At 43.2% G+C, this 16,447-nt stretch overlaps 1 protein-coding gene across 5 annotated transcripts; it reads right to left on the reverse strand.

Annotated features, from left to right (window-relative positions):
• Nucleotides 1-458: 458 nt before the first annotated feature.
• tcea2 (transcription elongation factor A (SII), 2) lies at nucleotides 459-16,047 on the reverse strand. Of its 5 annotated transcripts, XM_078950134.1 has the most exons (11): nucleotides 15,826-16,030; nucleotides 10,888-11,021; nucleotides 10,757-10,819; nucleotides 8,973-9,078; nucleotides 8,670-8,769; nucleotides 5,586-5,737; nucleotides 5,355-5,412; nucleotides 4,501-4,654; nucleotides 1,923-2,069; nucleotides 1,767-1,838; nucleotides 459-803 (listed from the first exon to the last, which is right to left on the reverse strand). In XM_078950134.1, the coding sequence occupies exons 2-11, from the start codon at nucleotides 10,948-10,950 to the stop codon at nucleotides 795-797; spliced, it is 924 nt and encodes a 307-aa protein (XP_078806260.1). In that variant the 5' UTR covers nucleotides 10,951-11,021; nucleotides 15,826-16,030; the 3' UTR covers nucleotides 459-794. The 5 variants fall into 5 exon arrangements, with proteins under 5 accessions (XP_078806260.1, XP_078806259.1, XP_078806263.1 ...); XM_078950133.1 differs by lacking the exon at nucleotides 10,888-11,021 and having other exon boundaries at nucleotides 15,826-16,047; XM_078950137.1 differs by lacking the exon at nucleotides 10,888-11,021 and having other exon boundaries at nucleotides 8,973-9,336; nucleotides 15,826-16,036.
• Nucleotides 16,048-16,447: the final 400 nt, after the last annotated feature.

The raw sequence follows: 16,447 nt of genomic DNA on the forward strand, positions 1-16,447 counted from the left end.
ACACGTCAAAGCGTTGCAAACCCTGCTCCTTTATCTATGTGAGCATAAATCGGTTGTTCATTTCTTTGTACTTCTGTGTTTTGAAGAGGATGCTACATACATGTCACTATTAAATCCTAGTCCTGGGCCTCAAAGCTGGTGTTATAAATGAATCCTGCATTTACCATTTTACGATGGTAAATGACTGACACGTGAGTGATGTTAAATCAGCTCTGGCATCGTCTTCCTGGGCGAGTTTCAGCTTCTTACAGGTGTTTTTATCCCACCTCTGTTTTGAAAAGTGCGAGGTGGATTTCATCACATCCAGTCCACAACAGCAGAACTGAAAGGCATCAAATGGGCCCAAAATATCTTGACAGAACAGGTCACATGACTACAAGGTTTGTGCCATTGAAAAGTCAACGGCCTTTCAAATATTCAACATTTTCCATTCACACGGAAACACCTGACGAATCGGCTTTCATTTCAGGAGGAACTTTATTACAGCATGTGTCAGCCCATCATAGCAAAGAAAGGCACATCCATCGTCTCCATGAGGCGCTACTGCCATGAATGCGTGGCTACACTTTGAATCTGCTGTCACAAACAAAGTCTAAGTGTCCTGTACAAAATCAATTCAACCGATAAACAACATCCACTTGCATATTTCCTTACAAATACTTTACATTTGTTAGCATTATAAATATAAAAAAACCAGACAAAATAAAAAAAAAAGTTTCAAATGAAAATTATTACTTTTGAATTATTTCTGTGAGCTTGACTCCGAAGGGAAATCCTCCACATGGTCTTCTTCTTTAACAGAACTGGACAGAAAACATGGAAAGTTTGTTACAGTTTAGTGGAGTTCAAGCTTCAGCAATTCATACAGTTTGCTGGAGTTATGTGAGAATCAGATTTTGTCATCTTCTGTATTTTCTTGAGTTTATGTCATGTTTTTTTTATTTTTTGGCTTAGTTTAGCCTATAGAGCAACTTGTATGTGAATTTCCTAAAGGAAATGGGCTTAAATGGGTCCCCCCCCCCCCCCCCCGACAGCTGCTAAAGAGCCCTGTAAGCTTGTGTATCAGTATCTTCTACTCCTACATAAATGGCCCAAAAACAAACCTATATTCTGTAGATTACAAACTGCAAATATTAAAAAATGTTGCCAAAAGCAGTAATTGAGCAGCAGAAAGACAATTTGGAGTGAGAAAAAACTGGGGATGGATTGTTGAGAAGAGAAAATAATAAAGATAAAAAGCTAATCGCAGGTGAAAAGCTGGATGGACAGAGCTCAAGTACAGAGTTCACATAAATAAATGATGCTCTCGAAAACAAACAAAATATTTATTCACTTCATCATCTTTGCTTCATGTGGATAAATAAGCATCAATGTGCTCTGCTAATGCACATGAACTCAGCCTGTATTTTCCAAACCTCCTTCTTTTTACCACTAAATCACAGGAACCAGGTCCTGTACCCCCTTGGGGGTTCAAAGGGCCGTGCAGACGTACAGATGGTTGATGACAGGTCTGCACTCAGGACTGTGGGAGGAAACGGACCGCGGTCCGGATCAAACCTGCTGCACATGTACCGTAATCAGCCAGAAAGTAAAAAAGACTGGAGTTCGCTGCATAAAAAAAAGAAGAAGCAGCAGCTTTCTGGGTTTTTAGGTTTTCAAAATGAAAGCTGAGTGTAGGATAAGGAAGTTTGTTGTGAGTGTCTGCATCACTGACAAATGTTAGTAAAATAAATGTCCTGCATCCCTGCAGGCACATCCATCCTCACCTTCCATCGGTTGCCGCAGCCGTTACACAAAACGAACGTGGTCATGGGCTCGTCGGCGCTGCGGGTCTGCACCTGACACACAAAGGCAGGACAGAGTTACCACACGCCGCCGTGACTCCACGCGGCGCCGCGTCCGGGGGTTTGGAGGGCGCGTACCTGCGTGTACGTGCAGTTCTTCCCGTGACACTTGCTGCAGATGAACATGTCCGTCTCCGTCCCTCCCACCTTGGACAGCTGATGCTCTCTGATGGATTCTTTGGTCAGCGCTTCTCTGATCTGCTTCAGCTCTGCGCTCGCCATCTCCTGGACTCAAAGACGCAAAAAACCTCAAACGCTGGACAGCAAACCTGTGTACTTTGTTGTGTTTGAAATGTTTTTAACTGATGGGTTCTAAAAACTGGATCGCTCCTGAACAAACTGAACTCAAAAACCAAATCCTGTCACAGGTTCTCTTTTAGGTGTATTCTTTTAGTTTTAGAAGGAATACATTTGTTTTGCATGATGATAGCGCAGGCACATCACCACCATGTCTGCTCATAGACGATCGTCCTCCTAAACCGTCTTGGCAAACTTCAGTCTCTCATGTCTGCAGGAACTTTCATCCAGGTCTTAAACCATCACACTACCCCCACCATGTTCCACTGTTAATAAAGGTCACAACAGGATATCAAGTCTCAGTAGTTAATCTGATGGAATTCCTAATTATCAGATAAAAGATAAAGGCTGCATTCAGACTCAGAATCATTCCTGATTCCTGTCAGCTCCACCAAAACACAACAAGTGAAAAGTTTAAGTCAAACACCAAAAGTCAGTGATCTCCTATAATATTACAGTCTCAATCTTGAAAGTCCCACTCCAATCATCTTTTGATCAATTTTAAAAGCATTCCGAGTGTTTTTTCATTATGATTATGCCATTTATACCCATCATAAAAAAAAAAAAAAATCTTGAACAGAAACAAGATGGACAAAAAATGTCCAAAATTGCATTTGTAACAGTAAGCCTCTGATCTGAGATCTGTTGTTGTTTCTCTTTCGGCTTTTGCCCATCAGGGGTCGCCACAGCGAACAAGTCGCATGGTAAACTTGGCAATGTTTTATGCCGGATGCCCTTCCTGACGCAACCTTCTCAAAGCAACCGGGCTTGGGACCGGCACAGAAGTAGAGAAGGGAATAGGGAGCAGCCTGGAGTCGAACTCTGGTTTCACGGACGGAAGGCGCCGCAAACCAGCATGAGCTAAACCGGCTCCCTAAGCCTCTGATCTTAGATCATTGTGATGAAAAATATGTAAATATTCAGTCTTCTAAGTGAATAAACTCCGACCTGAAATTTACAACAGAAAGCAGGAGAAGAAATACAGAACAGATTCAGCTTCAGCTTCGGTCCAACAGTTTTCATTTTGGTTTGAGGCTGTCAAACTGTCATCCTTCAATGAGCAACATAAAGATAAGGGAATGAAATGTAGAAGTCAAAATCTACATTTTATCAAGAAGAAGTAACTTTTAAACCAACAAATCCTCTTTAAAAGCATCTTCAGCTTGTTTAAGCTTCCATCTCAAATGCTTGCTCATTATTAGTTGAATTTTTTGAGCTTCACACAAAACGTGTTGGATTCTAGTTGAGCTCCTCAGAGGAACTCCTCCCTCCGTTCTGGCTGGATGCCTCAGCAGTATGGAAGCGTTTGGCTGCTCTGTTCTCATGTTTTGTATGCAAGTTTGTGTCAAAGTTTGAACTGCTTTGGTTTTGTACCTGCCCTTCTTCTGGAACTTGTGTTTGTCAGTTTTCCTTATCCCTCCCTTCAGTCCATCTGCATAAACCTGATATTTCCCAAAGGTATCTGATGTATGAAGCAGGCCTGAGTCTCTGCAGTTAATCAAGGCACCAAAAGTTTGCGTCTGCTTTGGTGCATCCCTTCCTGTTTTACCTATGAATCACTTTCCATGAAACACAACAACATCTGGATCAGTATTTCACAGCAATCTCAACGCACTGGTTACCCTTAGCAAGAAGTAGTCCACTTGAAGTGTAAATTATTAAGTCTACTTCAGTAGAAGTACAGGAAGTGTAGGAAGTATACCAACTGAATACTTCTTTAGGCTACATTGAAACATTTCAGGTTTACAACAGTATATAAAGTAACCTTTAAGTATACTGCCTCACTTTTAAGCCAGGTTCCTTTGGCAACGTTCGAATGATCACTTTTTCAATGAAAAGTCTATGTAAACGCACATTTAGAGCTTCTGCGTTCAAAATTCTCACGGACACGTAGTTTTTAAAGCCAATACTTGGGCTCTATGTACAAAAAGTGCGGCCATTAAACACTGACTTTAAAGGTAGTAAAGCTCTATACCAGTACACGCCTTTTCCTATTAACCAAACCTCTGTCAACTGTAGGTGGAGGACATGGGCTAGTATTGGGTAGAAACAGTCCAGTGTGAACTATGGACTAAATGCGTGGTCTAGAACACACTAAGCGTGTGTTCTAGACCACGCATCACCTGCCTGGTGTAAATGTAGAATTAGCTTAGACCAGGTTTACTTCTAGTCCACTTAAATAGACTACTTTTTGCTAAGGGTGAAAAATGATTGCAACTTTTGAAAACAAGATTAGCATCAACAAAAAAGTTAAACTATAAATGTAGAGAAATATACTTGAATATTAAAATTAACTACTTAAATTATGTTAAACATAGGAACATTTACAAAGCTTCAACAAAAAAACGGACAAACAGACCTCAGCAGTCATGCAGGCGATGCGCTGAGCTGAGATGTTTCCACACAGGACGTTCCGCCGCAGGTCCGGATTCTTCTGATCTTTCAGGTTGGAGATGCGGCTTCGGAGACGAGCTTTATATTTCATATCTGTGGATTTGAACTCCTGGAAGATCTGTAAGCGCCAACAGTCAAGAACCAAAAACATGCCAGAGAACACACAAGTTATGGACTCTGCTAAACACACATCAAGCAAACAAGACCAGACCATGCGTGATTCGGGAGTGTTCTCCAGCTTACAGACCGATTTCCACTGGTCCGTCTAGATCTGTCTCCATTGCATCGCGTTGGCACAAAAAAATAGCTCATACAATAATCAATTGTAATGTTTACGTCACCTCTGTCACGTCTGTCTGACGTCTGTCTCTCCGCAATGCAACCCAAGCTTTACGCAGGAGTTCTATTTCCTGTCCCTTGGCGCATCTAGCCAACGCCAAAGAGCCAGAGAAACAGGAAAACCTCAGTTGTACTTTCAAAAAAAAAAATTGTAACATTTTATTTCATATTTAAGGTGATGTCCACATTATTACCGCATATGATATCAGCACCCATTTTCACCATGGACAAGAAAAGAGTTTTGAAGGAACTACGCAAGACACAACAAGGACAATGTGAACTAACTGGTGGTCATGGGATGGATTCCCCATGCAACGCAAGGGAGCTGCACCGCAGGCTAGACCAGGCCAAAGACCTCACAGAGAAGAGACACACGTTCAGCACAAACATTAAAGACTTTGTTATACTGAAAAGGTTTGTGGTTAATTAGAAAGTAATGTAAATGGAAACTAACACACAGCTCCTCTAGCTGGAAGGATATGATGCTCAATCTGTGCGGCGAGGTGATCACAGTCCACTCCGATGGTCTTGTAGTCATCTGGAGAAAAAAAATAATAATAAATGGCAAGAGCGGTTTAAAACGGAAACTTCACAAGCCTAGATGTTGATCACAGCAGAACCAGAAGACGTGCAGCTGTGGTGGAGGTGGAGGGTGCAGGTAGACGTTCTCCATACAAATACACAGCAACCTTGTCCAAGAAGTCTTCTCACCGTCAGTCTGCAAAGCAGCCACCAGCAGCTCTCGACACTTGTTCCTCACACTGTCACTGGTGACAGGAGCGGGGGGAAAGGAGGTGATCAGCGGGGGCAGGGTAGGGGTAGAGGGAGTGTTCGGCGTTGTGGGAGTGTCTCCAGATTTCGCGCTACAATGGTAAAACAAACATTTTCGCAATGAGAAACTAGAGCTCTGGAGTTTCACAAGTTGAAGGAAGTAAAAACAAACTGATACACTAGTGCATAAAAGGCAAGTCTTGGTGGTTGTGCACAGTAAAGCTCTTTTGAAAAGTCCAGCAGCTCAGACTTATTTAAAGACCCACTCCGATCAACATGTGATCTACACACATTGGCCACTTTATTAAGTACAACTTGCTGGTACCAGCTTGGATCTCCTTTTGTCTTCACAACTATATTCATCCTTGGTGTTTGGTCCATATTGACATAACAGCATCACACAGTTGCAGCAGATTTGTCGGCTGCACATCCATGATGCCAATCTCTCGTTCCACCACATCCCAAAGGTTCTCTGTTGGGTTGAGATCTGGTGACTGTGGAGGTCATTTGAGTCCAGTGAACTCATTATCATGTTCAAGAAACCAGTCTGAGATGATTCCAGCTTTATGACATAGTGGCTTATCCTGCTAGAAGTAGACATCAGAAGATGGTACACTGTGGTTAGTTTCTGGTCAGCAGCAATACTCAGGTAGGCTATGGCGTTGTAATCATGCCCAATTAGTAGTACTAAGAGACCCAAAGTGTGACTAGAATATATCCACCACACTATTACACAACCACAACCAGCTTGAACCGTTGATACAAGGCGGGATGGATTCCTGTTTTCATGTTGTTGACGCCAAATTCTGACCCTACCATCTGAATGTTGCAGCAGAAATGGAGACTCATCAGCGTCTTTCCATCTTCTATTGTCCAGTTTTGGTGAGTCTGTGTGAATTGTAGCCTCAGTTTTCCTGTTCTTAGCTGACAGAAGTGGCACCTTGTGTAGTCTTCAGCTGCTGTAGTCCATCTGCCTTCTGCAGACCTCAGTTGGAACCAGTCTAGTCATTCTCCTCTGACCTCTGGGATCAACAAGGTATTTCTGCCCCCAAACTGCCGCTCAATGGGCATTTTTTCTTTTCCGGAGCATTCTCTGTAAACCCTAGAGATGGTTGTGGGTGAAAATCCCAGTAGATCAGAAGCTTCTCAGGATTGAGCTGAGCAGGGAGCTTGAGGCCCACTCAGTGCATTTTCTACATCACAAACAAGTTCTTTAGCTAATAGTATTTTTCCTTCTGCTCCTGATTTATCACTCAACTGTTCACGCAATTAACTTTATTCTATTTCTGAAAGCAACTTTTCACCAATATGCAACACTTTATGTTAGTTAAGTGATTTATATTAATTAAGGAAGTGGTTGAAGAATTAAAGGGTTAAACATCCCACCCACAAACTAACACACAAATGTTGATTCATTTAAACCCAAGGTGATATATTTTAAGGACAGCGGAGAGACAACGTTACACCCTCCGCTGTGAGGGTGTAACGCGTCGCGCTGTACCGCAGAGGAGAAATGGATTTCATTCATGTGGGTGTGCTCTTATACACAGACCTTCACCTTTAAGTACCGTAATCACTTTTTGTTTAAGCATGGCTTTTTCAAGTGAAAACTGGTGTTATGCATTTTCCCAGTGCTGGCTGCTACTCGCCAACAAGGATGGCCGGTGACTATTGTCGATGTCATAGAGTGAGAGTGACGAAGAATTTGAGGACACTATTTTTCTATATTTCTCTGTTTGGAGGGCTAAATGCAGGGGTGGGGAGACGCCGTAGGGGTAGGGTATGAATTCAGATACGGCTTAAAAAATTGTGATATGTGAAAAAAAAAAATCTCACAATTTTACCCTTTAAAACATCGGAGCTGTGGCTCCAGCATTTACAGTCTTTCGACTCCCGAAGCTCTTCAACTGTTCATGTAATTAACTCAAGTCCAATGAATTCTGAAGCAGAGAAAAGCAGTCAGTGTATCAGAGCGTCATGATGAGACACTTTGTTGATATTTTGTTGCAAATACAATTTTTTTTTTTGGCCGGTGGTTTAATTAACGGGAAGACCCAATAGAGTAGCAAAATGTTTTCTCCCACCCATTTTTTTCCTAAATGTTTGGAACTTTGCTGAGGTGCCGTCCTGTCCCACTTCACTCTTTATTTATGCAATGTAGAATCCTGTAGTGGACATCATAGATGACTCGTTCAGTGAATGTTTAATGCATATTAAGGTGTTCTTGGGTTATTTTTCTTTTGGATTCAAAGTTTTAGGTAAAAAAGTCCATATATGGATCTTCTGAGGTCCTCGGAACACTAAGCACCATATTTTCATGGCTATAAGGCGCACTTAAAAGTCTTAAATTTTCTCCAAACTGTAAGGAGCGCCCTATGAGGCGGTGCGCCTAATGTGTAGTTGTGGGACTATGGCATAGGAGCAGTAGAAGACGGCATAAGAACCAACTCAGTTTTTCTCCCGCTGCTTTTCTTCCACAATGAGTGTATATGGTTGCTTGCTGAAATGTGTGTGTGCTTAGTTCCCGCGTGCCGCGCTCCAGTGTTTGCAAAAGGGGGGGGCAGGCATTCAGCAAAGTGAGGGTGTGAGCGCGCATTCAGTTTGTGTTACTCAGAACAGTAACTAAAAAAGGTCTTCCTTCAAAAAAAAAAAAAAAAAAAAACAGAGACTGGTTCTATTATGAACCCGCTCTGGAGGCTTTGAGGGTCCAAACGGGGAAGTGAACCCCCGAAGGAAGATCCGCTATAGACCCTGAGAGGATCTCCCCCGCGGTCAGAAACGTCATCGCGGGAATAGTTCAACACTAGAGTGCATGTTTTACCGGTATGCTGTGTTAACGTGCCCACGCCTAAACACCCGGTGCGCCTTTTGCATGTGTCAAATACCCAAAAATTACCTATAACTGAGAACGCACCCTGTAACCCGGTGCGCCCTATAGTCGTGAAAATATGGTATATCCCTCAGAGGTTTGTGTTTGTCAAAATATATTTCTTTTTTTTAACATTGTGTTGTATCTTCACAGACCTTTTCCCACTGCTGCCAGAGTCGCTCGAGGTTGACGATGACCTTAAAGGAGAGCCCTCCTTCTTCTTCTCCTTCTTCTCCGATTTCCCTTCTGAACCATCTATGACATACGACACAAACCACCCACACAGACATGACAAACAGACAATGCAGCGTTTCTTTCATGGCTTTTCTGTCCATATCTGCCTTTAGACCTGAAGAAGTGTCCCCTGCAACCTCAACATGAGCTTTTTTCTCAGATCTTCACAAATTCAGTCTAATCTAAAAAAGGACAGATGAACGCACATAAACACACACACCTACCCAGCAGTCTTTTCCAGGATTTGATCAGAGATTTGGCCAGAGTCTGCACCTCTTCATCAGAGCTCTGCTTCCTCACTGCGTTCACCGACATCCCAACTCTGGTCGACTACAAGCCAGGAGCAAAAAAAAAACAATCAAAAACTTAGTCTTAGGGCTGGGGCGGCGCTCTCTTTCCCCCCGTGCCTCCCTGCTCTCTGGCTCTGGGGGCCTCACTGCGGTCCTGCTGGTCCTGGCCTGGGTGGCGGATTTGGTCGCCCGGGGGGCGGTTGTCCCCTGCCTGCTGCCGTGTGGCGTTGGGGGGTTCCGGCTGCCGCTGCTGCTGCGGCGGGGGTCCTGGTCTGGGGATGGCTGGGCGCTCTCCTTCCTTCTTTATACATTCCACCATCCATTTTAGAAGAACATAAACACTCACCTGAGCACAGGTGTTAGCTCACCTTTGCACTAATAGTTTGCATGATTGAATGACTGAAATATTTCACACTAGTTGGTGTTAAGGCATAAGTATGCGTGTGTGAACACTATCTGTTTTGTGTACATGTTGACAGGTGGACATTTTTGCAGCTAGCAGGTGTGTTGATAACATTTGAGTGTGTGTGTGGACGGGCCCCGCCCTTTTTGAACTACATTTGAATCTTAACGTAATGATAAACCAGTAAACTTGTTGCTTTATGCTGCTTCATGGTCTTATCCCCCCCTCCTATTATCACCCTCCTACCCCCCCCCCCCCGTCTCTAACATCCCTCTCTCTTCTTCCCCTCTTTCCTTTTCCGTCCAGCCCAACACCAAAGATTTTCAAACATGATTGAAATTAATAAAGTTTGGCCTCAATTACAAAAGGGGTTTATTCAGACATACCTCTGGTTTGTAAGATTAATAACCCCTATTGTTAAAGTAAAATATGTCCAACACAAGAGGCCCTCAGCTCTCATCTGTCTGCCCAGCTGTTGGACAGGACAAGTTAAAACAAACAAAAAAAAAAACTTAGTCTTAATAAAAAAACTAAAAAACAAACAGTAGAACTCAGTTATATTTTAGTCTCATATGAGGAGAGATGGGGAATAGAAACTAAAGAACTGCCTTGCACTTCACTTGCACAGTGAAACAGCACATGCAAATACTGTCAATAGGGGGAGGTATCGGACAACCCAAGGAGGAACGATGATACTGCACAAAGGAGTCTCCAGGAAACAGCCTCTTGTGTAGAGAAGCACACTGGAGACATCAACGTGGGGAATTCAGATCACCAGAGAATCCGTAAAAACCCCAGTCCAGGGTCATGCTGGTGAAATCCAAACCAGAATCTAAACTGAGGCAACACACCAACAAGGGGCAGACTTGACTCGACATCCAAAAACAGAGCAGAAACGTCAACTTGATACGGCTTGCTCGACGGTGGAGAACACAACGGACTGGCAGAGTGTAGGTGAAGGAATGGATCTTAAATACTCCAGGAGCCAGCTGCACCAAATAATCAATCAGTGGTGTTAGGGGGTGAGCAGGTATGGCAAGCCGTGAAGGCCAAAAAGCCCCAAGATCCTGACAAACACCGAACACCTTAACTGTGACAGGAAGTCACGAAACAGAACTTTGGCACAAAACTGAAAGGAACATCAATGATTGAACAGTAGGATCTGGTGAATGAATGTTGGTCATGAAACAAGACGTTACATCAGTACTGACCAAAAGAACTTGATTGGATGTAGATGTGTGTGGACATAATGTGAGCCTGTCCCACTCTCACTGCAGACATGTAGGAGCAGCAAGACAGCACCTTTCTCACTCACCTGCAGTGTCTCGAGGGACATTTTGATGTTCTGCAGTTCCTTCAGTAAATCAAGAGCACCTTCCTAAAAACAGAACAATACATTTAACAGTAGACTCAAACACAACACCTTTGTGACTTGTGTGATCTCACATCAGTGTGGCAGTTTGCATCATTGGTGGAAGAGTCTGGTCGCTGCAGTTTCATTCTGCACATTCCAGTCCCTCCAAAATATTAAACGTATATTTTGTGATTTTGCAGCACAAGGAGCCTTAAGTTGTGTTTTTCTAAAAAGATGCAAAATGTTCAACAAAATGTTTTATTAAAGGCTGTAAGAGGACAAAGATTTTAAAGTCCCCCTCCAATCATCTTTTGATCTATTGTAAGTGTTCCTAGTCGTACTTAAACTATGATTTAGCCGTTTTCAGACAAAATCAAAAAACCTGTGTCGTTTTCAAGGACAGTTTCTGCAGAGCAACAAGAGTTCATTTAAAATTTGTCTCAGAGTCATGGGCGGGACTGTTGTCACGGAGCAACCCCACCCCCCTTCCTGTCACCTATTACTGAGAGCTCTCGCGGCACGCGCTGCTGTGATGTCATCCTAAAAGCTACCTTGTAGTTACTTAACAATTCTATTAAAAACAATACTACAACACCACAACGATGAGACACAGCAACTCATTGAAATGTGGTTGGATGAATGCAGGCTAATTAAAAAAACTTAACGAAATCCAAATTACTTCTCTCACAGTTTTTCCCAAAATCTATCCATCATAAACATTTAGCAGCCAACCTTCATAGCCGACCAAAGTAGCAATAAAAAGTGTTGTACTTGATGTTGATACAGTCTTTTAAAAGCGGTCAGCAAAATACAAAGTTTGAATAAGTGAACTATCCCAACAAAGATTGCATAGTGTAGGACTTCCATGATTTCTGTCTCTAGTTGCTTTGCCCTCGTAAATTTTGGCCAATGACTGAAGAGATCTTTAGTGACAGTTTTGCTTTCAAACTTTGGTTCAAAACAGGAAAGTCTGCCTGACAGCAATCTGAATACAGGTCAAAGGTAAGGTTCAGGACTTGATCCGGACCAAATTTAGCAGACTTGGTGAAGACCAAATGATTTTTCTAGTCTGACTACACCCTAAGATTGAAACTGCTTTTCTGAGTATTTCTTTATTCAAATCATTTTGAATAGGTGTAAGCACAGGTAAAAGATACCTGCATGGCGTTTCCGCCTGACGCACCTCCGACGATGCCAGTAGGACAGCTGCAGGGTCATATGCCGGAAGCCACCCTTCATTGATGTTTCGCTCCATTAATCCCAGAACATCTCACGGTGGTGGAGCAACGGCAGAGACGTCTCCCTGCCGCCCCCCGCAGCTGCCCTTAGGACCCATCTTTTCCCCAGGAACTGTCCTTTCTCCTCAACCATAGCCAGAAACTGGCTTTTTCCGCCTCTTCCGCCAAGTCCTTGGCTGCCTTCTTCAATTTCAACCCAGTCACTCCTATCTTCCTAAGCAGGAGCTGGGTGGATGTTCCAACAAAGCCCCTGCAGCCAACCTCCACCAGGCAGATGATGGTTGACCACCCAGCATCTCGGTAATCATTTATTATTTGTCCTTCTTCCTTTCGTATGCAGCATCCATTCCTCCCTCCCAAGGGATTGTGAGCTCTTCCAGGATTACTGCTTTGACTGCAGAAGACCACAGGATGATGTCTGGTCGCAGAGAGGTGGTAGTTATCTCTGGTGGGAACTTGAGCTGAAGGTCGAGGTCGACCCTTAAGTCCTAGTCACATCCTGGTGTTAGCAGTGATGGTGTGCCTCTCTGGTTGGTGTTTTGTGCTCCAGCCCCTTCTCCAACAAAGTGAATCAAAGATCTTTAGCTGCCTCCATCCTCCGTACTTCCAGGACCTCTGCCAGTTTCCTCAAGACCTGGTCATGCCGCCATCTGTACCTACCCTGGGCCAGAGCTGCTTTGCAACCGGACAGGATGTGTTGTAACGTAGGGTTTGAAGTCTTACAGAGATGGCAGTTTTCCTCTGAGCCAAAACATAGGCTCAGATTGCTGGGGCTGGGTAGGGTGTCATAGGTGGCCCTGATGAGGAAGCTCAGCCTTGCTAGAGGCATCTTCCATACACGCCTTCCCATGTTGTCTAACGCCCTTGTGGCTGGCTGAGTGCTTTGATCTTGTACTGTTTTCCTCGCTCCTGGTCACCTCTTCAATCACCAGCTCTTTCCTCTCACTTCTTGTGGCTTTGGACCAGAACTTGGGGGCTGTTCCCCAACCTAATCCAGCTCTGCCTGACCGCGTCTTTCCCACGACTTTGTTGTGCTTAAGCTTGCTGATGGCCTGGTCGACAGCCTCTTCCGCCTTCCATTTGCGTCCGGTTCGGACAGGTGCCTTGGTGTTTCGTACAACAGGGTCGGTTGAGTCTCTCAGCTCAAACACAAGCCTCGTCTTCTCCTGTCTGTAGCCTAGGTTGATGGACTTCAGTGGCAGTTGGAGTGTGTTTTTCCCAAAAAGGCAGGAGTAGACGGAAAGAATGCTTTTGAACAAAATTTGTAGCAGTGACACAGGTGCTACAGTTGACAGGTCACAAGCACCCCGCTCTGCTCCATTCCGCAATAGATCCATGCATGTCTTTGTTTTCCTCATCTCGGCTGTTATCTGGCTCTAAACTGTTCAATTGGATGCTTCCAATATCACTTGCCATTTGTTTTGCACGTCTATAGTTAGCCTGGAGTTGTGAGGGGTTTTTAGCTAGCGGAAGAGAAAGAGCTGATGGGAAATGAAGGCTTACTCTGTGCCCACAACACAAAGAGGCTAATTTCTAATGAACTGCTGCTCTGCAGAAACTATGTCCAGGAAAGGACACAGGTTTGTTTTTGCCTAAAAACAGCATAATCATAATTAAAAGGCCCCTGATCAAAAGATAATTGGAGCGGGACTTTAACACATGCATGACATTTTCTATTTTCAATGAGCTTTGAAATAACTGCAAGACACACCTGTGCTCCCTTTAAGATGCAGCTCCTCCTATCCACAACCCTTTATAGGCCCAGACAACCCCAAAACTCGAAGCACTCGTACAGGTCAACCTCAGTACGGATGCATGAGGCTATAGCTCTAACTGAACTCATATTTCACCTAAAAGGTCCAAAACAGTTGATTTATTTTAATCCGGCACACAGTAAATTCACATACTTACCTTCAGACTTTGTACACAACCTTCAATTATTCTCCAAATATGTCTCACCGTTGAATAGTTCTCATCAATAATCAACTTTCATTTGTTCTCCAACACAACACTGAAGGAGAACCAAACACTTTACCGTCAGTTTAATAAAGAATCTTTGTAAGCTGCTACAACAGACTGTCCAGTGTTTGCTCTTGTTCTGTTAACTCAATGGCAATGGGAGCTGTTGGGACTTTCCCATAAAACTAGACCTCTATGGATGGGTTTCTAAAATACCAAATTGATCTAATTTTTATTATAAAATTCACAATTTAAATCAGATAAAAAGCCTTTTTTCAATATATTTGTGCTTGCTGGACTTTCTTGGAATTAAGCCCCTTTCCTTGACGTTATTGATGATTCTATGAATTGTTGATTTAGGTTTTATCTTATCCTTGACTGTTAAGCTATTTTTATGCAACTTAATGATGGGTGCACGCGTTTCTTTGCAGGTCACCGTGGTTACCAATGGAAGAACAATGATTTCAAGCATCACCCTCCTTTTTAACATGTCAAGTCTGCCATTCTAACCCAATCAGCCTGACAGAATTATCTCCAGTCTCGTGCTCGTCGACATTCTTACCCGAGTTAACAAGACGATGACTGAAATATTCTCAGCAGGTCCTTTAATCACAGCAATGAAACGCAGTGGAAAGTTTTTTTGGGGGGATCAAGTTAATTTTCATGGCAAAGAAGGACTATGGATTCATTTGATAACTCTTCATAACATTCTGGAGTGTATGCAAATTGTTATTACAAAAAACTTAAGCAGCAACTTTTCCAGTTTCCAATATTTGTCATTCTCGAAACCTCTGGCCACGACTGCATAAGCACATTTCGGGGTTCTGCGTTCAAAACGCTTGCATTCATGTGTAGCTATGCACAGTCATTGTACGTGCGCTCAAAGTTAAACCAGGTTGAACTTTGACCAATCAGAAACTTAGACATGGTAGTGACGAACGGATGACGCACCTTCTAATTCACGGAACAGCTAATCGTTTCTGAATAAACTGATCTAGAGCAAGACAAGAAAGATTGACAAAATTTGCTTGGACATTTCGCGTTTGCCTCTTCCAGCTGTAGGTGACGACCACCCAGTCGAAAACGTAAAGGAGGAAGAGCCCCTCCCTGCTCTCCCAGTGTGAACACCATCAGCGCGTTTTCAAATGCCCGTCGTGCCCATAGCTTTAGTCTAAACAGACCTCCTTTGCATTTACTACCTTTGACTTTAACATTGAGGTATGTCCAAATGAAACGAAAACACCTTTAATAACATGCTTTACTTCAATATATTTCCTCAGAGACATTGGTTCATCTCTGTTTTTCCAATACATTTTAGTGGCTTCAAAAATCACCTAACCCTTCAACATCTGTCTCAATTTCACATAGAAATGAGAATTAGTTACAGGTTAAAAAATGAGAAGATTATCCAGAAAAAAGCTTTTCCCTTCAGTTTGACTGAAAGGACGGGGGTTTCTTTTTCTTAGGGGCGTGTAAAATTATGAAATGACTGGTTAAACCTATTTTAATAAGGAAGGTTGTTGGAATTGGTAAGGAAAAAACGTGAGTTCACCTCCAACAGCATGTTTCTAAAAGACAAAGTTAGGATAACAGATTCCAGGTGTGCGTGTTGGAAACGCAGCTGCTGTGAGTCAGTCAGGAGGAACCAACAAGCGAATCGACCAGAAGAAAAGCCCAGAATTCTTTCTTCCCCCACAGACGGACAGGCCTGTAAACACCACTCTGTCTGTTTCCAGAATGTTCTCCATTTCAGCGTCCAAAATGAAGCTCATCACCTGACGCTGGCCTCTGTTCTTTCTTTTCCCACGGATGCAGCCACTCGTGTACTCTCACCGTGTTCTCCTTCTGGACCATTTTGTCCAGCTTTTTGGCGATGCGCTCCACTTCCTGGTTCTTTGCCATCGCGGTCCGGTCAGTTCTGGGACTCCGCGCCGGAAAATATCTCCATTTATGCAACACAAACGGGCTCTCACTCCGTTTTTCTGTCCTTCACATTACGCAGCCTTCCCTCTTCTCCCCGAGCCGCTGCCTCCCCCCCGCTTGTCATGGTGTTACCCTGTGGCATGATGGGAGATGGAGTTCGTTTTTAAAGGAGCCGCTGTAAATTTGAACGCTCTGTTTCCCTTTCGTTACAATACAAAATGAACCTACTGTCTCTTTGTGTAAAAGCGCTACACATCGAATGCAAATAGTAAAAATATGAACCGTTCTATTTTTTTCTTTTAAAGAAATATACCATACTACATTTTAGTTCAATAAAATGCAAGGTCAGGTTTATCCTATTGGGCCTGTTCTTTCCCAAATTGCCCTTTAATAGAAATTTAATTGGGTGATTTAATCAACAGTCCCAATCCGATTTAACTATTCTGTATCCAGTTTAAATAACAAACAATTGAATTCCTCATTGTTAATTTAAAAACGTTTACAGATTTTTACAAAGTGAAATGTGTTTTTG

The sequence above is a fragment of the Oryzias latipes genome, chromosome 7 (assembly GCF_053564925.1).
Source record: "Oryzias latipes strain Hd-rR chromosome 7, Olatipes_Hd-rR_3.1".
NCBI classification, from domain to species: domain Eukaryota; kingdom Metazoa; phylum Chordata; class Actinopteri; order Beloniformes; family Adrianichthyidae; genus Oryzias; species Oryzias latipes.

Excerpts from the sequence above, each read along its gene's own strand:
- tcea2 (XM_078950133.1), bottom strand. The coding sequence starts at position 15,894 with ATGGCAAAGAACCAGGAAGTGGAGCGCATCGCCAAAAAGCTGGACAAA. Across the intron at positions 9,079-10,756 it reads TGTCCCTCGAGACACTGCAG|TCGACCAGAGTTGGGATGTC; the intron begins GTGAGTGAGAAA and ends CCTGGCTTGTAG. Across the intron at positions 4,655-5,354 it reads GCCGCACAGATTGAGCATCA|GATCTTCCAGGAGTTCAAAT; the intron begins TATCCTTCCAGC and ends TTGGCGCTTACA.